The 27,675-nt window shown below is 40.0% G+C and overlaps 1 protein-coding gene across 1 annotated transcript in view; it reads right to left on the reverse strand.

Moving 5' to 3' along the window:
• Positions 1 to 2,517: 2,517 nt before the first annotated feature.
• LOC106090670 (tyrosine-protein kinase hopscotch) overlaps positions 2,518 to 27,675 on the reverse strand; it is a 29,403-nt gene continuing 4,245 nt past the window's right edge. The window contains exons 5-14 of the mRNA XM_013256948.2: positions 22,589 to 22,944; positions 22,393 to 22,514; positions 22,109 to 22,321; positions 21,890 to 22,020; positions 18,399 to 18,754; positions 18,047 to 18,321; positions 17,813 to 17,977; positions 14,719 to 14,885; positions 14,423 to 14,593; positions 2,518 to 3,891 (exon numbers count right to left, since the gene is read on the reverse strand). Of these exons, the coding sequence (XP_013112402.1) occupies positions 3,693 to 3,891; positions 14,423 to 14,593; positions 14,719 to 14,885; positions 17,813 to 17,977; positions 18,047 to 18,321; positions 18,399 to 18,754; positions 21,890 to 22,020; positions 22,109 to 22,321; positions 22,393 to 22,514; positions 22,589 to 22,944 (2,155 nt within the window). The 3' untranslated portion in view covers positions 2,518 to 3,692. The remainder of the gene's footprint in view (positions 3,892 to 14,422; positions 14,594 to 14,718; positions 14,886 to 17,812; positions 17,978 to 18,046; positions 18,322 to 18,398; positions 18,755 to 21,889; positions 22,021 to 22,108; positions 22,322 to 22,392; positions 22,515 to 22,588; positions 22,945 to 27,675) is intronic.

Here is a 27,675-nt window from a genome sequence, read left to right on the forward strand (position 1 = left end):
AAGTGTTTGGGTGGCCGCCCTTCCCAAAATCACCCCCAAACCGGTCAAATTTACGACCATAGCAGTATGGGTCGCAAATGAAGTCAACATTCGGGACCAACTGTCTAGGGGACGTCTCGCCCCCATAACAATCCCCAAGTAGGACGTATTTGCTCGCCATGACAATTTTGGTCTTAAAGAGAGTGGAGCCCGATATTGATAGTTTTTAGGGCCCATACCCCAAACCGGACATATTTGCTGATTTTTGCAATAAGGGGTTTAAGAACGAATTTGATATCCAATTTTGAGGTCAACGGCAATATGTGGTTGAAATAAAAAATGATATTTGAGAGTAGAGCACGGTGCTGATTTATTTTCAGGGCTAAGTGTTTGAGGGACCACTTCACTCCCCAAAACACACCTAAATCGGACATATTTACCGACCAGGACGGTGTGGATCAGGCTCTAATGAAGTCTTTTAAGAATGGAGTACATCTAACGTCCAAACTTAGATGACCCTTAAAACGCCGCGCGAATTCATAGATCAAAAAAGATTATATGGGATTCAGATAAAAGCATATATATTGTTATACTATTATTGAAGCGGCATACATATACCAATTTCGCAGCATGGTATTTCACTACAAGCTCTTTAATTGTCGAAAATAAATATTCAAAGATAATTTTGTTCCATATAATAATAAAAACAACAGAGCAACTACAAAAATGTGGTTGCCGAAAAATCCCATTTTTAGCAACTTCAGTTGAAAGTTGCCATCCGTAATGCAGATTTGTCAATTGACGACGCAATTAAACTAAGGTTGCCATCCACAATCGACCCATAAATTTACTAAAAAAATATCGATTTTGAAATCATCTATGCCCAAAATGGAAATTTTGTGGATTTTTGTAAAAAATGCGGAATTTGTTTTTGGTTTTTAAACACTTTTTTCTGCAAAATTAAAAAAAGAATTTATCCCTTTCATCCCTTTTGGAAGTGATTTTTAACCCCATCGATGCTTACACCTCACCAACACCGACCGTTCAAACCCCGACGTGAACATCAAAACAATTTTCAGCGGCGGTTACCACCTTACTAAGCTGGCTACATTTGTGAGACAATTTCATGGCAGCCGGATTGGCCCGATGAAGTTTTCGTCGAAAAGCGATGCCACCGATGCCAGTGTACAACACACTGCAACAACAACACTTTTGAGGTATACAAATGCAAATTTGCCCATGAACATTCCATTAAGGAACAGGGGCAAACTTCTCACATATCAATGAGTGCAGTCCGATTCAAGTTTAAGCTAAATGACGCACTGCGGACGGCGTGCCGCAGACTCGTCATAAAAAAGGAGCTTAAACTTTAATCGAACTGCCCTCATTGACATGAGAGAAATAACTCCTTTTCCCTAATGTTCATGTTCATTGGAAATTTAGTTGTTGTGGAGGTGGCGATCCTCGTCAAGCTCCTGTAGGTGAGCAAGCTCGTTCCGGCAACAGGTTGTTCTTTGGTCATTTAAAGGCGCCAACAACTCGCCTTGTCATATCGAACATCACAGGCACCCAGTATTTGTGCGAGAGCCGGTGCCGCCCGGCCTCTCACTGAGACTCTCCGCTCGATATTGCTGATTGTCTGCAACTGCCGTTGCAGCTACTTCGTCTGGAGCTCGCAGCTAAGCTTCTCGTGACAGCAATGAACACCACACGGCCTGTGTGGTGCTCACAGCTATCCCGTGCCGGGAGAAACGTTGTCATTTGAGAGGATGAATCTAAGTGGGAGGTTGCCCTTGTTGCGATAGGAGTGGTATAAGTCTTGCCTAACTTTGATCTCACGCCCACAATGTTGTCGGGAGATTCGTCGTTGTAGCCACATTTTCATGTGAAGGTGGCGATCCTCGTCAAGCTCCTGTAGGTGTGCAAGCTCGTTCTGATCTAAAGGACCGATCAACGCGGGAACAAGTTGTCCTTTGGTTATTTAAAGGCGCCAGCCAACAACTCGTCTCGTCTGAGTATTTGTGCAGGAGCCGGTGCTGCCCGCCCTCTCACTGAGACTCTCCGCTCGACACCGCTGATTGTCTGCGGCTGCCGTTGCAGCCACTCCGTATGAATCATTCCACTATTCGTAACCTGTAGACTCGCAGCTAGCTTCTTGTGACAACAATGAACACTACACAAATTGGAGCTCAATGATCCAGCCTGCGTGGTGTTGGCCGTTAACCCGTGCCGGGGAAATTTAGTAGTAGTATCTAATGTACATTTATCGGCTTAAGGAAATAGTGAAAGAAAAGTTGGTTTTAAAATTGAAGCTTTTCATGAAAATAAAAATGCAATTTGATTTTAAAATACACATTAAAAATTATTCATTTTTATTTTATCGTATTATTTGTTTTATAACCTTTTTATATATACATACACATTAGAATATGTAGTGTAGCTTGTGAAATTTGATTTCATATAGTTGTTATTATTATTATTATTATTATTATGTTTCAAAAAGTACATATGTATACATTAAATTTAAAAATGGCTGGATTTTTACTCCAAATGACTTATTTCACATTTTTGCGTGAACTTTTATTTCGTTTGTTACATTAAAATCTTACGTAGATACTTAAGATTATTAAAAATTACAAGGCAAGATCATACAACAACAAGCTGATCAAGTATTTGTATCCTAGTCTTTGTGTGAATAAAAAAACATTTAATTCTTCATGGATTTTGTCAATGTCGAAGGTCATGAAATTCGAAGACTTAAAGTTTTGTTCTGCATTTTTTGGTTTGAGAAATGTGCCGATGAAATTCTCCTTTTAAGCTTTTGAATAAAATTTTATTTATTAGACACATAATAATAAAAAAAATATAACAATTTATGGGTAGGGCGTTGGGAAAGTGAGGGCGAAAACATAAAGTGAGGGTGCTATATATTTCTAAATGTATGTATGCATATATCGTTAAAAAAATGCGTGTAAAACAAAATCGATTTACAAACATAAAAACCATGTACATAATTAGTTAAAATTAAACTACCGTTTAGATATTTATATAGTTAAATATATAATTGTTGCATTTTTTTCTCAACACATAAACGCAAAAACTATGTTTTAGGTTCTTCTCTCGTCCAGAAGGCACTTAAATTATAATTAAATTTAAAAATAAAAACATACATACATACACAGCTTATGCAAAAACATTAGGCGAACTTTTATAGTACATTTTATTTATTTAAAATATATAATTTCTACTACATATAATAAAACAAAAGTGTAAAACTTTTCGCAGAGTCGAGAGATTACCTTCTTACTTCAACAAATTAAAAAAATAAAACAAAAAACAATGGAACAAGGTGCAAGATCATACAATTTTTGTTTACCTATTCAATGTTGCTTATCGTAAAAGTGCTAGAACCTCAATCTATTACAGGCGAAAAATCGACAAAAACAAAAGGTGTGTAGCTTTTTTGTTGTACAACTTAATATATCATTAGTCTACAAATAAAGAAACCCCATTCCATTCCTATTCAGCTGGACCTTTTCTCTTTGAAACTATTGTGTATTAAAATTAAAACATTTCTCATCTTAATTGTTATTAGTATACTTTGTTTGTAGGTTTGTGATCCATCCATCAATATGTATAAAAAGTCATACTTGCACTTGAGTTGAATTTTTGTTGTTGTTGTTTTTCCATTCGTATTTAGTTTCGATTCTAAATTAATTCATTGACGTAGGCGATGTAGGCGGGGAAATATTAAAATCTGACTTTGGTATAGTGTTGATGTCTTCATTTCTAATTGACTGTATAATACCGATGATTTCGCCGAAATTTGGTCGCATCTTTGGATTACCGTGCCAACAGGGCTTCATAAGACGATTGTAAATATGGTCCTCACACAAGGTTGGTTTTCGTAATCTATATAATAAATAATAATAATAATAATAATAATAATAATACAATTTAATTAACATTTTCGATTTATATTTCTCTACCCACCACAAAAGGGCAGGAGGGGCGAACACTTGATATGCAAGCATCTAACATTGTGGCCATTTCCAGATGGTCTTATATGAACCCACTACCGACCCCACGACTTAGCAAACAGTGCAAACCATTCTGGTCTAACTCTGCCGTGTTCTGAACCCCAACTTTGCAGTCTTTGACAAGAACATACTATTCTCGCTCAAAACTGTTAGATTAATTTAGCGGGAATTCAGCACTTTTGAAGAAAAAATCGGCACTCAAATTTTAAAATACCCCAAACAATCGCACATAACTAGAGATGGGTTTCTACCGGGTAAATACCCAACGCTTGGAAATTTATTGGGTAAATATCCAATAAATAACTTTTTTGGGTGTTTATAATTTTGCAGATATCTTGGGTATAAAAACAATTTTCAAAAAATTTTTGATGATTTCATATTCTTTGTATATAAACCTGATCTTCTGAGTTCATAAAATCGGATTTTAGTTATATATAACCGCTATATAGACCGATCTCCATACTTAAAGTCTTGAGGCAATAAATTCATCATTTTTCATCCGATTTCGATGAACATTGGCACAGTGAGTTCTGGTAGACCCCAATTCATTTTTGTGAAGTGCGGTTTGGATATAGCTGCCATATGCCCATAAAACAAATATTTTTCATCCGATTTTGATTTTGATGAAATTTGCAACAGCGCATTTTGGACCAGATACTCTACATAATATTCTCTACAATACTCTATATTGGGAGATCGATCTATATGGCAGATATATCCATATATGGTCCGATCGGGACGATATTCAACATACAAGTGTAGAGGTCTTTGAAGTCGCACTGCTTCAAATTTCATCCAAATCGGATGAAAAATGCTCCTTTTATGGGCTCAATACTCTATATCGGGTGATCGGTCTATATGGCAGCTTTATCCAAATATGGTCCGATGTGGATGATATTCCACAAAAAAGTTGAGAGGGGTACCGGAACTCGTTGTGCCAAATTTCATTAAAATAGGATGAAAAATGCTCTTTTTATAAGATTATTACACAATATCAGGTGATCGTTATATATGGTCCGATCTGTAGCACATTTGACAGGAATCTGGTAGGGATCTACCAGAACACACTGTGCCAAATTTCATCGAATTCGGGTAATAAAATGGATCTTTTATGGCCTCAATACCTTATATCGGTAGATCGAGAGGTCCGTCTAAGGGCCAGTGGACATCCTCTGATTAAGGCTCCATTTCGGGTCTACGGCCCGTTTACATATTGTCCAACATCTGTGAGCCCTCTCTGTACGCTCCTGAATGTGACACTTCCAATTCAGTTTCCTGCCCAAGTTCACACCTAAGTATTTGATCTTGTCAGATATCGAAATCGTCTTATTAAGGAAACTTGGTGCGTTAAATTGACCCACCTTCGTCTTCCTCGTGAACAGGCATATTTCAGTCTTCTCAGGGTTAACATTGAGAACTCTGGGTCTAGCTAGCTTCTGCATAGCTCATTCGGACCCTTGCCTCTTAGAAGTATTATAACATCGTCTGCGTAGCAGACGGTTTCAAATCCCTCCTCAGTCGGCATCCGTAATAGGTCATTTATGGTGGTCAACCATAGGAGTGGCGATAAAATGCCTCCATGCGGCGTACCTTTTGCCACTTTCTCCCTTATATTTATGTCATGGGGCACACAATTTATCCATCTGTTCCATAGCATATGGCTTATCCAGTCTCTTAGGACCGGTTCCACCCGATACTGATCAAAGGGTTGGACCAGTGTGTCGGTCCGCACATTATTAAAAGCCCCCTCGATGTCAATGGAACCGTTTTGCCATCGAAGGATTCTTTTATTTTATGCACAACCTCGTGCAAGGCATTCTCCATCGACCTTGCCTTCATAGGCATGCTCCTTGTTGTTGTTGTTGTAGCAGTTTATTGTGTTCTATCTTTCGTCTGCTTGATTCTGTTGAGTGTCAAGACCCAGGAACTCCGCGACTAAGATGGGGTGCGTCCACAGGGATCTGGGTCTGAGTCGAGTGGGTCTGGCCGAGCAGTTAAACAGGTGACGTGTATCGTGCGGTCCCTGGTTACAATCGGGACATACATCTTGCACGTCGGCATCAATCCTAGCTCTGTGGGAATTGAGGCGGCTGCATCTGCCGAAACGTAATTGAGCCAGAACTACTCTGGTTTGCTGGGGAGGGGTCGATTTCTTCGGGTGCAATGGGTGGCGGTCGTTCTCCAAGGACTACATTCACCCGGTAGCCAATTAACGCGTCTGCTACCGTGTCTGCATGAATGTTGTTCAGACCCGCTTGATATGCCGCTTGATCTAGAGGTTCTCTCTTGTAGCGCTGGACCTCACGCTCTAGATCATGTAGATCTACCTTAAGGCTTCTGGGCGGTGGGTATCTATCCACAAGATGATGATTTGGATGATTTCTGCGATAACAGTCCAAAAGGTATTGCTTAGACAGCATGTAGTTATGTCTTCGCACTGGTAGGATCTTTGTCTCCTGATGGAGGTGGTCCACATGAGAACTGAGGAGAGCCCGTCGCAGTTCGGAGGGCGGCATTCTGACAGATCTGAATATTATTCCACTGCGTGTCACAAAGTTGACGTGACCACACTGGCGCTGCATAACTTACCACAGACCGGCCAATTGCTTTGTACGTGGTCAACAAGGTTTCTTTGTCTGCACCCCAAGTGCTGCCAGCGAGTGACTTGAGGACCTTGTTTCTACTTTTGACTTTATTGCAGATTGCTGTGGCATGTGGGGAGAAAGTGTAGGAGCTGTCAAATGTGACGCCAAGTATTTTGGGACACTTGATGGTCGGAATCAATTCTCCATCGACCATCACAGTCAGCTCAGAATTCACCTCACGCGTATTTGTAGTGAACAGAGTGGCTGAAGATTTGGTGGCGGATATCTTCAGATTTCTTGCAGCGAAATATGAGGCAAGCTCGTTGAGGTAGACGTTCAACCTATCGCAGATGTCATCAATGGGTGGGGGCCTGATGCCATGATCGTACAATCGTCCGCATATGATACGATCTCTATGCCGTCTGGAGCGGGTGGGATGGAGGATAGGTAGAGATTAAACAGAGCCGGAGATATCACCCCACCTTGGGGAACTCCCTGTTTCACTCTACGGTGTTTCGACTTCTTATCCCTAAATTCCACAAATGACTGGCGGCCACACAGATAATTCGCGACGCAATGTTTCAGGCCTGGCTGGAGGGACGTGTTGGCGATGTCCTCAAATAATTTGGCATGGCTGACCGTGTCGAATGCCTTCGATAGGTCCAGTGCCACGAGGACCGTCCTATCACATGGCCTGGGTTGATTGCATTGATTGTTGATGCAAAGCTGTTGTTGTGCTGTGCAGTCTCCGAAATCCATGTTGATGCTCGGCAAATGGAAATTCTCCTACGAGGCTCGGGAGGAGTAATGCCTCAAGCTTCTTTGCCACTGGTGAGAGAAGGGAGATCGGTCTGTACGACTCCCCCAAACTCGGGTCTTTTCCAGACTTCAGTAGCGGGATTACTCTGCCCATTTTCCAGACATCGGGAACTATAAGAGTGTTCAATGACAGGTTAAGGACAGTGGTAAGGTACTCAACTCCAGGTGAATCCAGATTCTTCAGCATCAATGTAGAGATTCCGTCGGGGCCCAACGCCTTGGAAGATTTGGCGCCACGAATGACATTCGTAACTTCGCCCACGGTAAATTGTGATGGCTGTTCATCGGCTTGGAGACCACGAATACGGCGAATAGCTCTCCTCCTTGCCTTGTCTCTCTCGGCATGCACAATAAATTGACGGTTGAACAACCTGGCGCATCTCTTCGGATCAGTCACGGTTATCTCGCCAAAAGTGACTGAGGTCCTATCGTTCCGTCTACCGGGGTTCTAGAGAGACTTAACAGTGGCCCACAGTTTGCCTGCACCGGTGCCTAAGTTACATTGCTCCAAGTGTTCCAGCCACAAATTCCGCTTATGTTCGTTGACTACCCTGTTTATTTCCAGATTCAGCTCGCTGATTCTGGGGTTAGTGGGGTTCATAGCACGAATCCCATCACGCTCGTCAGCGAGTACCACTGCTTGCGCCGGGAAATTGGGTCGCACTTGTGGTATTCGACCGGCTGGTATAAAGCGAGCGGCCACAAGCACATCAGAGGGGGGTGGCAGTTCATTGAATCGGCGATTGGTATACTCTCTGAAGCCAGTCCAATCGGCCTTCTTATAATTGATAAACGTCCGGCGCTCAGAGGTTATGAAGTCGGGTGGTCGGTCGATGGTGAGAATTATGGGGAGGTGGTCTGACCCCAAAGAGATGACGGCTTGCCAGGATACGTCACTCAGGAGATCAGGGGATGCGATTGAGATGTCTGGCGAGCTGCTGCACCTCCTCGTAATCCTAGTGGGGGCATCCTCATTCACCGTGCAAAACGTGGAGCTATCTATCTGCTCTGCCAAAGCTATGCCACGCTGGTCGTTACCTAGGGGAGAATGCCATGACGTGTGATGTGTATTAAAATCCCCCAGAACCAGACGAATATGGCCAGATAGCAACGCACTTATGTCGGGGTTGTAAGCCTGGCCATTAATCGGGACATAGCTACCAACCGGCGGTATATACACGTTGTATATCTCTATCTCGGCAGTACCAGACCTGACTGCTACCCCCATACATTCCATGTATGGGTCACTAGCGTCAAGCGCAGGCAAGATAGGTCTATACTGCACGGAATGATGTATAACGAAGGCCAATCCCCCACCTCCATTCCTTGAGCGATCCTTACGTAGCACATTGTAACCGTGACAACTGTGCAAGCTGCAGGTGTTGGTCAGCTTTGTCTGCTGGATCGCTGCGACCGATATGCTCTTCCGACTCATAAAATCTACGATCTCATCAATCTTGCCACGCAGTCCGTTGCAATTTAACTGCAAGAACGATACACTTCCCGGCACTGGCCTGGCAATAGTGGGGCTAGGGTGCTGTCGTTGCATAAATTGCCATACAGGAGAGGTCGGGGGGGTCACATAGTCCGACGACGAGGACGCCGAAAGCGACGACGGCGACGCTTGTGACCCACTGCTGGCTATGTTCGCACAGCACCTAGCGACATAGCCAGTATGACTACACTCCCGTAGCGAAGTTAGGCCAGAGCAAGAACGGAAATGTACCCACTCCAAGCACCGGTTACACCTCACCGACACCGACCGATGATGAAGGCGGTTCTGGCAAACCGAACAGAACCAGGGTCCGGGGTTCTTTTCAATCCCGGCACGGACCAGAAGCGTACGAAGAAGGCACTCCGGGATGTGCCTCTCCCATGACGAAAAAAGACGAACACTCTCCTTGTATTTGAGCAGTTCGCGGAATGTCCTACTCTTTATCATGGTGTTCACACTATATTCCATGGTTTTGAGTAGAAAGGACGTAAGGTCTGTAGGCCTTTGGTGTCGCATAAGTTGCCATGCTGCGTGTGTATAAATACAACCCCTGCCGCCTGCCAGGATTTCGGAGTATATGCAAGTTCTAGGCAAGCTGTGAAAATATTGGCAAGGTGAGGCGTCAGACAGTCTGCCTCCTTCTGTAGTAACGCCGTTAATATTCCCTTAAGTGGGGTGACTTAAATGGTTTGAAGCTCTTCAAAGATTCCTTCACCATAAATTCTGTAATGATAATTCTTCAATCAGCATCATTATTCCAAGATTCCGGTGTCTCCGTGAGTCCTGTAGCATCCTGTTGCAAATGGGTTTTCATCAAAAGCATCAACATGTGCTCCGTTGCATCAACACTAACACTATCGACCTGTTCGCAGAAAAGCTTCTAGGAGGCACGTTTTGCCACTCTGGTAATTTTATTGTATTCCTTGAGCCGTGTGTAATATACATCCCAATATACTTCCGCTTTTTTTCCATGCTTGGACAATCTAAATTATCTTGGCCAAGTCTTCTTCTGAGTAGTCTTCCGAATTTTGTCCATTTGGTTTTCAACTTATTCCGCAAGCTTATCGGATTCGACGCTGGCCGTGCTATTCTAAACCTAATGTAGCGATGGCCAGAGAAAGAGTGTTCCATGGAGACCCTCCAATCCTGAACCTCATCGATTAGATTTTCCGAACATATCGTCACATCTAATACCTCCTCCCTAATCCTATTAATAAAGGTTGTGGTGTTATTAGGTCGTTAGTATTCAAAAACTCTGCCAGAGTTTGGTCCCGCTTATTAGTGTTGATACAGCCTCACGAAATGTGGTGAGAGTTTGCATCGCACCCTTTTAGTACCTCGTTTCCTGTCTGTTTTGCTTTCCCCACCAGCCGTTACAGCTCCAACGTGGCTGGAGGTGTCGGAGAGTTGAAAGGCAGATAAAGTGATGCCAGGTATGCTCTACCGTCTCCCGTCTCACCACTGTTGCATCCGACGTTGACAACGTCTAGGGCGAGTACCAGTGTTAGCATAGAATAATTGGTAGTTAATATGGTTCAGTCCATATAACTTTGTTCTGGGTCGTCCATGGCTCCCGAATTAAGGCAATAAGAATCTTGCCCTTGTTGATTTTCTCCATCAGTGCATGTGTAGGTTTATCTGGAGCAACAAATAGGGTTTGAAACTTCCAATGGAAAATTCTATAAACTAAAAAAAACATTCAAGAAAGGGCTCACAGATAGTTGTGTTTTACGAAACGAAAAAAAAAATGGCCAGTGGATACTTGTTCTAAAATACGTGGGCGATATTCTTGTTGCAATGACATCAGATTTAAACCATGATTATGTATTGAATTTGCTGAAAACTAATTTTAAAATAACTTCCTTTGGAGAAGTAAGTTATTATCTGGGTATAGAAATTGAGAAGGGGATGACGGTTTTTACAATTTACGTCAAGAGCATTACGAGCAAACGAGATTGTGAAATATGCTGGATTGGAAACGTTGGATATGTAAAAGAAGACGTGAAAAGTGAAATGAAAAGTATAGACGTTTAGTTGGATGCCTGCTTTATTTTTCTGTAAATTCTGGACTTGACATAACAGCAGCTGTTCCAATTTTAAGCCGTAAATGAGTTAAACAGGCTGATAACTAATCTTAATGGTTCAAAATCATTGCGACTTAATCTAAAATGTGGATATACGAAAGGCTTATATGGGTTTGCTGATGCTGCTTGGGCTCAAAAGAGGAATGATAGAAAATCAAATAGCGGTTTTCCATTTAAATAAAATGGTGTTGCCGCAAACAAGATCCTACTATAATCTATGAAGTTGTTTGAATTTGGTTCAGTTTGAAAAATTCAGTCGGCGTAGCAAGCATACATCCTATATATTGGGTTGCCTAAAAAGTAATTGCGGATTTTTTAAAAGAAAGTAAATGCATTTTTAATGAAACTTAGAATGAACTTTAATCAAATATATAATTGCCATTTTGTTCGATAACCTTTTGCCATCTTCCTGGCAAATTTAGTATTCCACGCTCATAGAACTTCTGGCCTTTATCTGCAAAAAACCCGAACCAAGTGCGATTTTATAGCCTCATCATTGCCGAAAGTTTTACCATTTAAGGAGTTCTGCAAAGATCGAAATAAATGGTAGTCTGATGGTGCAAGGTCAGGGCTATATGGTGGATGCATCAAAAGTTCCCAGCCAAGCTCACTCAGTTTTTGGCGAGTGACCAAAGATGTGTGCGGTCTAGCGTTGTCCTGGTGGAATATGACACCTTTACGATTGACCAATTCTGGTCGCTTCTCCTTGATGGCTGTATTCAATTTGTCCAATTGTTGACAGTAAACATCCGAATTAATCGTTTGGTTCCTTGGAAGCAGCTCAAAATATACCACACCCTTCCAATCCCACCAAACAGACAGCATAACCTTCTGCTGGTTCACCATGCTTGGACCATGATCGTTTTCGACTAACGTTGTTGTAAACAATCCATTTTTCATCTCCAGTTATGATTCGTTTTAAAAACGGATCGAATTCATTGCGTTTAAGGTGCATATCACAAGCGTTGATTCGGTTTGTTAATGCATTTCTTTCAATACATGTGGTACCCATATTAAAATTGACGCCAAACAAACAAATGTAAACAAAATTTCGCGCACTTTTTTCTAAAGCAAGCTAAAAGTAACAGCTGATAACTGACAGAAGAAAGAATGCAATTACAGAGTCACAAGCCGTTGAAAAAATTTGTCAACGCTGACTATATTACTACTATATTGCCGAAAATTACTTTTTGGGCAACCCAATAAATACTATTTTATAAAAGAAAAGGAAAAAAAAAGAAATGGGTTTGGAATATTGCCCTACTAAAATAATGGAAGCTGGTATATTTACCAAACCTCTTCGATTGAATTAAATTGGGAAGGAATGTTGAATACAATTTAACTTGCATACATACATACTTGTATGTAGCCCAGAGGTTAGCATGTCCGCCTATGACGCTGAACGCCTGGGTTCGAATCGTGGCGAGACCATCAGAACAAATTTTCAGCGGTGGTTTTCCCCTCCTAATGCTGGCAACATTTGTGAGGTACTATGCCATGTAAAACTTCTCTCCAAAGAGGTGTCGCCCTACGGCACGCCGTTCGGGCTCAGCTATAAAATGCAGGCCCCTTATCATTGAGCTTAAACTAGAATCGGACTGCACTCTTTGATATGTGAGAAGTTTGCTCCTGTTCCTTAGTGGAACGTTCATGGGCAAAATATGCAATATGTCTAGACCCGCTTGATATGCCACTTGATCTAGAGGTTTTCTCATGTAGCGCTGAAACTTACACTCTAGATAATGAAGATCTACCTTAAGGCTTCTGGGCGGTGGATACCTATCCACAAGATGGTGATTTGGATGTTCCCTGCGAGAACAGTCCAAAAGGTATTGCTTGTGCAGTTATGTCTTCGCTCTGGTAGGATCTTTGTCTCCTGATGGAGATGGTCAACATGAGGACTAAGAAGACAGCCCGTCGCAGTCCGAAGGGCGACATTCTGACAGATCTGAATATTATTCCACTGCGTGTCACTGTATAATTTACCACGGACCGGCCAATTGCTTTGTACGTGGTCAACAAGGTTTCTTTGTCAGCACCCCAATTGCCGTCGGCAAGTGACTTGAGGACCTTGTTTCTACTTTTGACTTTATCGCAAATTGCTGTGGCATGTGTGGAAAACGTGTAAGTCCTCAAGAATGAATGTAATGAAATAATGTTGAAAGCTCGAACAATCGCAGAAGGACTCCATAATGTTCGAGATGATACCGGTAAAAAGACAGATATTGTACTTCGACTGCAGCAAATATTACTAGAGAAAGGTCACCCCATACCAAAGTTCATCATAGTCTGGATCGCGTTCTCCGCGTTGTCATGAACGATGAGCTCCATGGATCGAATAAATCGCCAAACATCGAGTACTTCTTTGCCCAGGATTTTATGAGCAATTATGACCAACTGAAAGTAGCCTTCAGCAATAGTAAAACAGAGATTAGGAAAACAGGAAGCTGGAGAGCCAACATAAAGATTCTCTTCCACCTCACTTGTGTCTTCCACCACTTCACTGAGAAGAGTTCACGCTGGAACTCTCGTGCCATTCTAGCTCTTTTTGCGTTTATTCTGATGCTTTAACAGGTTGCGTAAGATCTGTTCATTCATTTCTTACTCACGGGCTAATCATTGTCAATTGTTCCGCGCTGAAGATTTTGGAAAACTATATGTTGCTCTGAATGACTACCTAAAAGCTCTCAAATGATTAAACACCCACTGGAAAAAAAAAAAAATTTCTCCCACCGGCAAGGGATAGCTGTGACCACCACACAGTCTGGAACATTGAGATCCAATTTGTGTGGTGTTCATAGCTGTCACGAGAAGCTTAGCTGCGAGCTATCGGGCGCGTCCACAGGTTGCGGATAGTGGAATGGAGTAGCTGCAATGGCAGTCGTGGACAGTCAACGGTACCGAGAGAAGAGCCTCAGTGAGCGGCCGAGCGGCACCGGCTCTTGCACGAATGCTGAGTGCCAATGATGCTTGATATGACAACGCGAGTTATTGGCGCCCTTAAATAACCAATGATCACCCTGTTCCTGCGGCGATCGGTCTTTTGGACCAGAGCGAGCTTGCTCACATACAGGAGCGTGACAAGGATCGCCACCTTTACATGAAAATGTGGCGACAACAACAACAACGTGAATATTTTACTTCCTTATGTGTTTTATGATCCTATGTTATGTTAAATATTTGTGGTTTTAAAGCTTGTGTTCAAGTGAGTTCAAAACAAATACTCAAAATGTTGATAAATGAAAATTTTAAAATCATTTTGTGCATAAGTTTTGTTTTTATCGAATCAGCTTATATGTAATTTTTTTTTAAATATAATCTTCAATAAAAACTCATCAAAATATGATACAGGGAAACGAGGTTGTAAAAAAAGTAATCACCCTAATGTATATAATTTAAAATCTATGCAAAAATTCTTACCGATCTCCTCTATCCAGTCTCATCAAAAATTCCTCTTGTGATAACTCCACATTAGGTTCGAGATTTGGTGATTCTCCCCTTGAAAACATTTCAAACAGTGTAACACCATAGGACCATACATCGGATTGTGATGAAAATTTGGCATCCTTTTTAATTGCCTCAGGCGCATACCTTAAAATAAAATGTTTATTTAACAAATAACATATGTTTAGGTCTTTTTCTAAGAGGAAGGTATTTGTTTTATACGAGAAGCAAGGACGGATTTTCAAAAATAAAAAAAATTAATATAAACTTACCATTTAATTGGTATTTCACGACTACTATGAGGTACATAATAGCCATCTGAATCTGCTCGCTGAGCTAAACCAAAATCGGATATTTTGACACTATCTCTGTCAACCAAAATATTACGAGCAGCCAAATCGCGATGAATTATGTTTTGGCCAGCTAAATAGTCCATACCCTAAGCGTATTGATAAAAAATGTAAATAATTGTTATGAAATTCAAAATGAATAATTGCATTAAAAGCGTTTTCGTTACACCAATATGTCACAAATGAATAAATATTTAATCGATAAAGGTTACAAGTCTTTGTTTATATGAATAACTAGCTGATCGAGTGTGCTTCGCTACTCCCTTAAGTGTTTGCGGCTCCCTTCTGACATGGTCCGAATTTGAAAATAATTTATATTCGTATATTGTCCCGTTAGTCCCTTTTGGGGCTAAATTTAGAAGTAGGACGACCCCCGTGAATTGATCTAAATTTTTATATAAGTTTCCTATTTTGCTCTCAAATACCTTTCGTTTGAGTCTCATATTGTCCCGTTAGGTGTACATGTTCATTTGGGGCATATGTTCGGGGTGGGGCCATCCGACTAGGAATAGACCCCAAATTTTTATATAAGTTTTATATTTTACTTTCAAGTGCCTTTCGCTTGAATACCATATTGTCCCGGTCGACGTACATGTCCGTTTGGGAGTGGTTTTTGGTTAAATAGGTTAGGTTGAAAAGATGGTGCGGATATTAATCCGCCTCATGCCACTATTGACCTAAGCCAGTAATCGGCTAATTTGATATCCATATTGTCTCAATCGTTAAACATGTCCGTTTGGGTGGGTTTTTTGTATAGTGCGTTCCCCCAGATTATATGATCCCAAAGATTTATACCAATTTGGTGATTTTGGCAAATCAAATTTCGCTTACGAGATATGGTGTTTTTGAAAATTAGGCAGAGGGAGAGGGTCCGCTCCCCCTTCAGACATCAATTAATGGAGTCCTCTATATCCATTTGGGGGTCAATCTCTACCATCTGTGAACATTTCATGAAAATCGGTTCAGCCTTTTTTGATCCTATAGGTAACATACAAACAAAGCGCAACAGTTTCATATTTAATATAATAGATAGATACGCTCAGTCGGTACTTTATTAATTTTTCATTGTTTGACTGCAAAAACTTTCACGTTTCTGAGTTGGTTAGGCTCGTAATCGTTAGCGACGTAATTAAGTCGCCCGGCCTGTTCGCCGCCGAGCCATAACAAATCGCAAAAAAAATTTCAATTAAAAATTTGTCATCCGTTTTTTGGATGTTTTTGTTTCCATACCAAAACACCTTTCTTTATTTGCACTTATTGTTTTCTCTATTTTATACTCTTTTTCTTAAATATATAAAGAAAAGCGAACCACTGAAACCAATAAAACAAACAAAAACCAGACAAAAGTCAGGCGGAGCCGACTATATAATACCCTACACAACCGAGTCTTCGTAATACTTTTAATATATAGCACTTATATCCAATTTTAGTCAGACTTTAATTTTGCATACCTATTGAAATATCGAATAAAACCTTCTACGATTTTCTTACGATGGTACGAAAATTGTGGCTTCTACAACCTTAAAATTCGAAACGCATAAAATATATATATGAGAGTATTATCTAAATCTGATTCGATTTTGATGATTTTTTGCATGTAGTGCGACGTCAAATAAAACATCTCCTGCAAAATTTTATAAGGATGGGACCAAAATTGTGGCTACTACAGCTTTAAAAGGCCATATCGGATGAAAGTTATATATGGGAACTATATATAAATCTGATTCGATTCTGATGAAATTTTGTAAAGATCGGACCAAAATTGTGCCTTCTACAGTCTTAAAAGACCATATCGGATGAAAGATATATATGGGAGCTATATATAAATCTGATCCGATTCTGATGAAATTTTGCACACATGTTGGGACGCCACAAAAAGCACTTCGTGATAAATGTGGTAAAGATCGGACCAAAATTGTGGCTTCTACAGCCTTTATAGGTCAAATCGGATGAAAGTTATATATGGGAGCTATATCTAAATCTGAACCGATTTAGATGAAATATTGCACACGTGTTCCTCTTCTCCTTCTTAGCGTTGCAAACAAATGCACAAATCTAAAATACCCTGTACCACAGTGGTGGTGCAGAGTAGAATGATGCCGGCAATAGTTACAAGTGTTGCCACTATAATAGTTTTTTACGTTTCGCCCAAGTTTTTTTTTATGTGGAGTTCGACAGCATTCTGCCTGAAAAGCTGAACAGAATCAGCTTATTATTTCTTATTCGAATCTTAACAAATATTCAAATATTATGCTTAAGTAAATTCAATTAAAGGCAGAATATAATAGCAACCCTTAACGGTCAAAGCAAGACTCTCTGCTGCACGCATCTTCGTCCGATTTGACAGCTGTCCAGAGTTGCTGTCTTGTGCAATTCATATGGGTAGACATTTTTTGCGATTTTTTTCTGTGGTTCTACGTGCCGGATTAACCCGATGGAGTCCTTCATCGGTCAAGCGCCGCAGTTATGACAACAACAACAAATCTACCCGACACATGCAATTTTTTGGAGAACCTCTTTATATCTTTTTAATGCTGGTGCCCACGGATATTAATAGGATCAATTAAAAAACAAATTGAAAATTTCAAAAATTTTAATTATTTTTTTTTTAATTGGATCAATTAAAAAATTAATTGAAAAATTCAATAATTTCTATAACTGAATAATCAATTTTTTAAATTGAAAAATTTTTCAATTACTTTTTCAAAAACGGTGATGATATCAATATTTTTGTGATTGAAGCAGTTTCAACTAAAAAATTAATTGGAGCAATTAATTTCTTGACTGAAGCTATAATACAAAATAATTTTTCGTATTATCTTGGCGTAGCGACCGGCACATGAAACACTAAATTTTCTTCTATTTAGATAAGCCGATTCGATTTTTTGTCTATCCGTTTGTTGTGGTTAAAATTCATGAAAACGAATTCGCTCGACATTGGTGTTTGGAGTCGTGATAATATTTAGTCTATTGATAACACAGTTTGTATCGAATGCATGCTTTTATTTAAACTTACTCTCGCAATGTCCAAAGCAAAACCCAATAGAATTGGATTCGTCAAGTTTGGTTTTTTCGAAGTTAAATATACTAAAAAGGAACCACTTTCCAAATATTCCATTATTATACAAAACGGTCGTTGTATCCAGTGTTTAATTTTGACAATATTTCGATGAGAGAGAGACTGAAAAAAAATCGGTTTATGTAACAATGCTCATTCCGTTTCATAATAATGTTTCTCTATTACTCTTACCTCCATTATTTCGATTTCACGCATAAAATCATTACTCAGTTGTGTTGCTCTAGCTGATTTTAATGTTTTTATGGCTACATATTCCCTTGTATTACTATCATTATAACGAACCTCACCCAAATGAACAGTGCCGTAATGGCCTTCGCCAATTTTCTTTTTGAATATTACTTTGCCACGCGGTATTTCTAGCACCGAATTCGTTGCATTGAAATAACTAGGAAAACTGAAAATATCGCTCTGTTCAGTAAAACCATTGTGTAGGGCCCGATCATCTTCTGGAAATCAGAAATTAGTTATGGTACTTTAATACCTCTTGGTTCCTCTTAGTTTTGTCAACAAACTACACACTTACCCAAATTCTCAAAAATGTTTTCTGAAACATCTCTGGTTGTAGAATCGGTACTGTGGCTCTCCTTTATGCAGCTTAAACGTTCTATTATTTGCATATGATTGAAGGTTTTTTCTGGGTCTGTATTCCAACCGTCCATTATAATTTCGGCTATTTCTGGTGGGCAATCGTCTGGCATGGGTAGTATACCACCGTCTCTGCTGTAGTTTTGTCTCAGCATCTCAGTTGTCACCAAGCCAATTGGCTCGCCACGTGAGAATATTTCCCACACTGTTGTAGCAAAGGCCCATACATCAACATCAGGTTCTTTTTTAGCAGCTCTTAAGTTATTGTGATATTCGAAAGGTATCCAGGGTAAACTATGTATCAAAAATTAAAAAAAAAACAGATTTTATTATTTTGTTCAATAAAGGCGTTAAAATAGTCTCTACAGTGTCTAGCTCCTAATTTGTAAGCTAGGTTACAATCCCAGGATAGCCAATCAGTGACTCTTTAATTTTGAAACCTTAACATCCTTGTGCATGTAATATGTCATGCATCTGCAATCTAATTTCTTATAAAAATAATAATGTCGAAATTTTTATAAAGGTTTAAAAGGGTTTACACTTTAAAAAATCGTCTAACATGGAAAGAGTGCATCCAAAAATAATAGCTTTCAATATCATAACGGGAAACATAGGACTACGAGCTCACTTATGCAAAATCGGTGCAGCAAGTGATAGTTTGTGTAGGGCATGCGGGTAAGATGATGAGTCTTTGGAACATTTCCTATGTCACTGCCCGGCTTTCGCGACTAACAGATTCCGGCAGTTAGATGGGGACACAATACCAGACATGAACCAACTAAGAGCCGTGGCATGAAAAACAATTAAGGATTTTATAAGTAGCACGGAATTCTTAACTTAGATTTTCTTTTTTAAGGTTACTTTTTTAGTATTTAGAGTGCACGACAATTCGATTTCTGGCTTAGGTGTATGCGCAACCCCTTTTCAACCTAATTAACTCGTTTACGTATGTGCTATTGCAGTCCACCGTTTGCAATTTTTTCGTTAAACGTGATTTTTTCGTCAATATTTATCGTGAATCGAAATTTTTGTCTGCGAGTTGTTCTGCTAACGCATGCTCACGTAAGTGGATTTGAATCTCACCTAAGAGTCACGTACCACTAGGATTATTCATACGTGACATGCCTACTTTTTTCACAAGAACAACTCTTAGTGTAACAGCGACGGGCAAAATGCGTGTCCCCTGCCTACGGCAAATTCAACAGTTGGGCGGACATGATTCTATCGAATGACTAACAAGCGAATATCTCTATATAGCCTTGATGCGTTTTCCTAAATTATAACAGCTCGAACAAAATTCTTAGTGCATCAAAAGGTACTAAATAGGTCGCTTGAGTACTACGGTACCTTTCGGGTGGAAAAAGTAGTGACATTTCCATCTCTGGCAGAAATAAAAACAAAAAACGAACATTATTCAGTGCAACTAAGGAAACAGTTCGTGGTGGTCGTGATGTCACCTTAACACATATAACAATGAATGAATAATATACCAAATTGTTTCTTTTCAGAAAAATAAATTTGTAGATTTAATTGCCTAATTTGCCAGCAAACACTGTTTGCTCAGAAAGTCGTAGTTAAACAAATATTTTAATAATTATTTATGAAAAAGTGTTTAACCAGTAAAATCACTAGTAAAAACCCAAATTTGAAATTAAGTTTCATAAAGTAAATTTTTTCGAACCATATTCGCATTTGTCACATTGCTATTTTTTCGCGTGTAGAGTAAAATAATTTTACTCACTCATACATAGCCAAAGTCCACAGCAGGTGTATACCATGCGTTTCTGAATGTTGCCAAGGCTATCTATATTATTACCAATTTGATGCGGATTTCTTGTTGTTATTGTATGTGGAGTTAGCGATCCTCGTCCAGCTATCGCCACGAAAACATTATGGCAATTAGCTATTTAACAGCGCCAATAACTCGCATTGTCATACTCAGTATTACAGCAAGAGCTGGTGCCGTCCGGTCTCTGATTGATTGTTCGCGACTGCAGTTGTAGATACTCCGTATGGAGCATTCCACTATGTGGACGCGCCTGGTAGCTCTCAGCTGAGCTTCTCGTGATGACAACGAACACAAGAACGCAACATAAATCGGAGCTCCGAGTTCCAACTTGAATGGTGCTCACAGTCATTCCGTGCCGGGACGGATTTTCATACTTGGTTAGAAGCTAAGCCTTTCTAAAACAGTTCGAGTATAAAACTCATATAACACCATTAAAACCAAAAATATATCCGATTCCAGAGTAATAATGTAATCGGACAGAGAAATAGCCCCGTCTGACCCCTAGGATAAGATTCATGCCTGCTGTTCACATTTACTACACAACCTAATTTCCCAAAACAACTGGGTAGTTGCGATACGTAATACAGGCCTGCAAATGCCACATTTTTGATTTGTAGTTACAAAAAAAGTTCGTCACGATTATCGTGACAAAACTGCCACCATGCCATAGGTTGAACAAAATAACAGAAAATCCGCAAAGATATGTACACCCAGCTACTATTTTATGGGGAGGCCACCGTAGCGCAAAGGTTAGCATGTCCGCCTATGACGCTGAACGCCTGGGTTCGAATCCTGGCGAGATCATCAGAAAAAAAATTTCAGCGGTGGTTTTCCCCTCCTAATGCTGGCAACATTTGTGAGGTACTATGCCATGTAAAACTTCTCTCCAAAGAGGTGTCGCACTGCGGCACGCCGTTCGGACTCGGCTATAAAAAGGAGGCCCCTTATCATTGAGCTTAAAACTTGAATCGGACTGCACTCATTGATATGTGAGAAGTTTGCCCCTGTTCCTTAATGGATTGTTCATGGGCAAAATTTGCATTTTGCAATTTACTATTTTATGGCGTCAAATGGACGTTTAAAAAATATGTGAATGCATTGCTTTAAATTGGGAAATAAGGGATTTTTGCGATGAAACATTTTATGGCGTCAAATGGGCGTTTAAAAAATATGTGAATGCGATGCGATGTGATACGATGCAACATTCAACATCAAATTAATAGAGGCACCATCCAACGCTAATATGATATGAAATCTTTTAACATTTATCGCAAAATAGTGTGTCCTTTAAAGTAACCCCGTTTTTCATATTAATGTTCATAAACAGCACACGCTTTACTCATGAAAATTCCCTTAATGTGGTATATTCTCAACTATTTATTTGTTATGTATTGGAAATTTTCCATATATTTTACTTTTATGCAAGCATTTTTTGAATAGCTCACTTTCGGATTGCAACCAATGCAGTTGGGATGCTGCTTTCCATCTGCTCTTTTCATTGTTAGCAATAAGCCAATGTTCACTCACGGTATGCCACAATTGAACGTGAGTTTATGTTTTTTGGATATCATTTGCAATGTGCAAATCATACCAATTTGTTGATGCCACAAAGCGCTTAAATTTGAACAATTTTAACTTACTCATCTCTTCGGTAGGCCCGCGGAAATCCTGAATCTGAGATTTTTGCTTCCAGAATTTGTGTTTTAGTGTCAAATTTTGTAACATATAAATTTGCACACCGTATATAGCCATGTATGATGTGATGATTTCGCTAAAACAAAATTAAATATTATAATAAGAATGTTGAAAATAATTTTTGTTTTCGATTAGTTTATATACTCGTATATATATATACACACCAGATATACTATGCCTCTAACCAAGCCATGAACGACATCTATTAATTGACGCAATGACACTTTTGTCTTATTGTGTCTTAAAAATTCGCTGAGTGGTCCAAACTTACAATATTCCATGACCATGGTAAATGGGGGCTCCAAAGTCAGACCAAATAGTTTTATGATATGAGGGGATTGGATACGACTCCAAGTAGAAGCCAAGCTTCTAAATTCCTAAAATGAACACAAGCCAATTTCAATGAAGCAATACAAAAAAAAATGACTCATAGTGATAAATTTCCCACCTTGAAGTCTTCTTCAAATTTAAGTACTTTAAGTGTAACCGTAACATCTTTAAATCCTCCATCTTGTATCCAATCGGCTTTTATTTCTGTCATTTTACTATTGTCACAATTGCGAGAAGAATCTGAGAAAATGTATTAGAAGGTTGATATAAAATAGTCACATAACATAAATATGCGAAATATTTTCTGTACTTACTGTGATACCATTGCAGGTCCTTGGCTAGATCAAGTATTTGCACACGTTTACGTTGGAGTTCAGCTTCGCTTAATTCCTTTTCAGTCTTTTTTGATTGCACATTTTTTGGCAAACATATTAACAAAAGCGGCGACTTGTCATTATCTGATGGAGATAGACGGGTTTTACGCTCTGATTCTGTTTGTAAAAAATTTGCCAGCTTGTTTAGTTTATCAAAAACTTCTATAGTTCCATTTAAATGTAATTTCCACATAATAGTCTTCACCACTATTTGATTTTTAAATGCCATGTTAACCTCTTTTGTAATTTTAAATGTCTCCGTTTTGAATTTTTCTGGCTGTAATCCTTCACATATTCTGTACAATAAATAGGAACAACAGATTAAAGAGGAAATTAAATAATGTCGCAAATTTCCCAAAATTTTTAAAATCAAGTTTTTAAATATATACATATATAGAGATTTAATAGCTAAATATATACAGCGTTACCATGGAGAATTTGTGAAATAGTCGCACAAAAAGTCTATTTTATGCAAAAAGGTCGCATTAAAAAATCAATTTCCCAAAAAACAAACAGACGCATGTTTTTGTTTTGTGTTTTTTTTAACAAAACCAATAATAAAATAAAGACATATCATATTGCTCGGAAGTACTACTTTTAATCTATCTGTCAACCCAATTTGGTAAAAATTCTTTCAACACATACGCTGCTCTATGAGGCAAAGCTAATGCGTGCACTCCAAATTCATGTAAATTGGATTGGCATAGCATTCATCGCATTTACATTTAGTCATCCTTAAGCTATTGGGTTGCCCAAAAAGTAATTGCGGATTTTTCATATAGTCGGCGTTGACAAATTTTTTCACAGCTTATGACTCTGTAATTGCATTCTTTCTTCTGTCAGTTATCAGCTGTTACTTTTGGCTTGCTTTAGAAAAAAATGTGTAAAAAAAGTATATTTGATTAAAGGTCATCCTAAGCTTTATTAAAAATGCATTTACTTTCTTTTAAAAAATCCGCAATTACTTTTTGGGCAACCCAATATATAAAAAAATAATACCTACAGGAAGAATAAAAAAGCTATGAAGGAAATAACCTTACTTTTTGGAGAAAAATGCAACTTTGCAAAATGCATAGGTAATGAAGCGGAAAATTTTTGGTAGAAAGAGGCAATCTGTACCAATTTTGCTTTAAAAATTCGTAGAATTTTGTAACCTTTCTAACTGTGTATTTAAATATGTAATCGATTTACAAGTAATTCCACAAATTCAAAAAAAAACTAATTCGACAATTTCAATTCGACTATAATTTTCCAAAAGAAAATTTCTTGTAAGGCCAATAACTCGTAAACCATTAGGGATAATCCAGACTTTATCAAGTTAATTGTAGGTGTTTTAGGAGCTCTATCTTAAAAGAAATCAAGCCGATCGGCCCACAAATGGCTGTTGGGCGGACACTTCGAAATTTGCCATTCGAGGTGACCAAATTTCACGCCTCTGGACCCACTGGGGCACCAAATTTTTGCATATCTATTGCAAACACCTCAACATTGATGTTATTCACTAATTTTTATTATTTCCAAGGTTTTTCGATTTGACAACACTCTGGAGTTGTTACCTATTGTACAAAAGGTCGCAATATTTTTGAAAAAGTCGCACAATTTAGCAAAAAATCGTAAATTAGTGTAAATTTAACATTGAGGTTCGATCTGTGTGGTGTTCATTGCTGTCACGGGAAGCTTAGCTGCGAGCTACCGGGCGCGTCCAAAGGTTGCGGATAGTGGAATGCTCCATACGGAGTAGTTGCAACGACAGTCGCGGACATTCAGCGAGCGGAGCGGGCGGAGAGTTTCAGTGAGAGGTCAGGCCAGTGCCTATGACGATCGATATGACAATGCGAGTTAGGTCCTTTGGAGCAGAACGAGCTTGCTCACCTTCAGGACCTTGATAAAGATCGCCACCTCCACATGAAAACGTAGCCACAACAACAACATGGCAAACAACTCACTGCACTATGAGTGATATGAAACCGTCTCGCTGTCATTTTTAAAAGATGAACTGATCACACAAATCGTTGTTGTGTCTGGCTCATATTAAAAACCTACGTGTGTGTGTGTGTTTACCCATGCTTTTGTCAAGTCAGCCACGTTGCCTTCTTACAAATTTTGTAGACTACATGGGAGTGAGAGCTGAGACAAAGGAGAACATGTTGATGCTTTTTCGGCGTTTCTACAGAAGGAGGCCGACTATCTGGCGCCTCATCTGACCAAAATTTTCACAGCGTGCCTAGGACTTGCATACACTCCGAAAGTCTGAGAGGAGGCAAGGGTGGTATTTATACCCAAGCCCGGCAAAGCAAGTTATGCGACACCAAAAACCTACGCAAAACCTTCTTCTATGCTTGGAAAATCTAAATTATCTTACCCAATTCTTCTTCTGAGTAGCCTTCCGAATTTTGTCCAGTTGGTTTTTAACTTATTCCGGAAGCTTATCGGATTCGGTGCTGGCCGTGCTATTTTTACATACGGACCATACAACAGGTTCAGAGGACATCTTATCTTGGCATAGGCGGAGCGATAAAGACCACGCCCACTAGGGCACTGGAGACTATTCTAGATATCCGACCTATAGACATACAGATTAAGTGTGAGGCAGCTATTGCGACTATGAAACTCAGGGTGTTGGGAGAAAGGGAGCAGCTCATACCATCGCGGTATAATCGAGGCGACGAAAAGAAACATGGAAGGAAGGGAAGAGGTTTCTGCCAGCAACACATTCTTGGACTGACGGAATCCTGGTGTTGCCATCACGAAGATCATGTTGCACGAATGGATCAAAGCTAGCGTTCAGAGTGGGCCTGGGGGTCTACATTGAGAACCCAAGGACTGAGATCTGTTTTAGGCTGGTGGTGGCGAGAACGTCGAGTGTGATCATCTTTACGGACAGTAAAATGGCCATAAGGGCAATAACAACCAGGAAGTAAGGTCACGAACAGTCTTGTAGTGTAAGAAAGAGATTAACGCCTAATCTGAAGTTGACAAAATCCGCATCGTTTGGGTGCCGGGCCACAACGGAGTAAGGGAAAATGAAAGGGCATACGATTTGGCGGTGAAGGCCAGAGGACTGCCGTCAATGAACTTGGTTAACCCAATGCCTTTCGGGTAGACGCAGTCCGAGTTAAGGGCGTGGGCGACGTATGTAACACTGTGAAACAGCGAAACAGTCGGTAGGAGGGCGAAAATCCTAAAAGGCTATTACTGAAAGGAAGTAAGAAGGAGGTCAGTATTGTCGTATCGAGCATCATAGGCACTCAGTACTTTTGAAAAACCGGTGCCGCCGGGCCTCTCAGTGAGACTTACCGCTAGATATCGCTGATTTGCATTCCACTATCCGCAACCTGCGAACGCGCCCGGTTGCTCGTGATAAGCTTCTCGTGATAACAATGAACACCACACAGATCGGAGCTCAGAGTTGCAGCCTTTGTGGTGCTTACAACCATCCCGTGCCGGGTGTTGTTGTTGTAGCAGTGTGTTGTGTTCTATATTTCATCTGCTTGATTCTGTTGAGTATCCATATCAGGCAACTCTCCGACTAAGGTGGGGTGCGTCCAGAGAGATCTGGGTCTGAGACCAGTGGGTCTGGTTGGGCAGTTTAACAGATGACGTGTGGTCCCTAGTCGCAATCGGGGCATACATCCTGCACGTCGTCATCCTGGTAGCTATTCACCGCATCTGCATGAATGTTGTCTAGACCCGGTTGATATGCCACTTGATCTAGAGTTTTTCTCTTGTAGCGCTGAACCTCACGCTCTAGATCATGTAGATCTACCTAAAGGCTTCTGGGCGGTGGATAACTATCCACAAGATGATGTCTTCGCACGGGTAGGATCTTTGACTACTGATGGAGGTGGTCCACATTATAACTGAGTGGGCAGCCCGTCGCAGTTCGAAGAGCGTCATTCTGACAGATCTGAATATTTTTCCACTGCGTGTCACAAAGCTGACGAGACCACACAAGGTTTCTTTGCCAGCACCCCTAGTGCTGCCGGCAAGTGACTTGAGGACCTTGTATACACTTTTGACTTTATTGCAAATTGCTGTGACATGTGGGGAGAATGGGTAAGAGGTGTGAAATGTGATGCAAAGTATTTCGGGACACTTGATAGTCGGAATCATTTCGCCATTGACCATAACATTCAGCTCATTATTCACATCACGCATATTTGTAGTGAAAAATGTGGCTGATGATTTGGTTGAAGAGATTTTCAGATCTTTTGCAGGTAAGTTTGTTGAGGTAGTCGTTCAACCTATCGCAGATGTCATCGATGGGTGATCGTACAATCGTTCGCATATGATACGATCTCTATGCCGTCTGGAGTGGTTGGAGTATAGGATAGGTAGATGTCAAACGGAGCCGGAGATATCACCCCGTCTTGGGGAACTCCCTGTTTTACCTGCATATTCTTGCTGAGTATGTTCTTAGAGGATCCATATTTGGATATAGCAGTCATATATACCGAATTCCCAATTTTGGGTCTTCGGCCCATAACAAGCGCATTTTTCAATCCCTTCAAAGCCTGCACCGACTTTGGTTCGGATCGGACTTTTTTTGGGTATAGCCCCCAAACAGACCTATATCCCGATTGAAGTTCTTAAACTCAAAATTTGCTTATTTATTATCCGGTTTTGCTGAAATTTAGTTAGTGTATAACATACTGCTACAACAACATATATCCAATCCCATGGCAGCCGGTTGTATGTACCGGATTGACCCGATGAATTCCTTCATCGGCAAGGGCTGCCGCCTCAGTTTACCACACACTGTTACAACAACAACAACAACAACATATATCAAACACGGACCTATCTTGATCATTTTTACTTTGCACGTTTTTTACTCTCCAAAAAGCAAAATGCCAAATTACAGCAACAGTTGTTGACAAATACGGTTAAAACGTAAAAAATAGGTAAAATCTTGCTTTATCCCAGAGTGCGGGCTAAGTCAAAACATGGACCTATCTTGATAATTTTTCGCTTGCATATTTTTTGCTCTCTGAGAACCCAAAATGCCAAAATAAAGCAACATTTGT

This window comes from Stomoxys calcitrans, chromosome 4 (assembly GCF_963082655.1).
Source record: "Stomoxys calcitrans chromosome 4, idStoCalc2.1, whole genome shotgun sequence".
NCBI lineage: Eukaryota > Metazoa > Arthropoda > Insecta > Diptera > Muscidae > Stomoxys > Stomoxys calcitrans.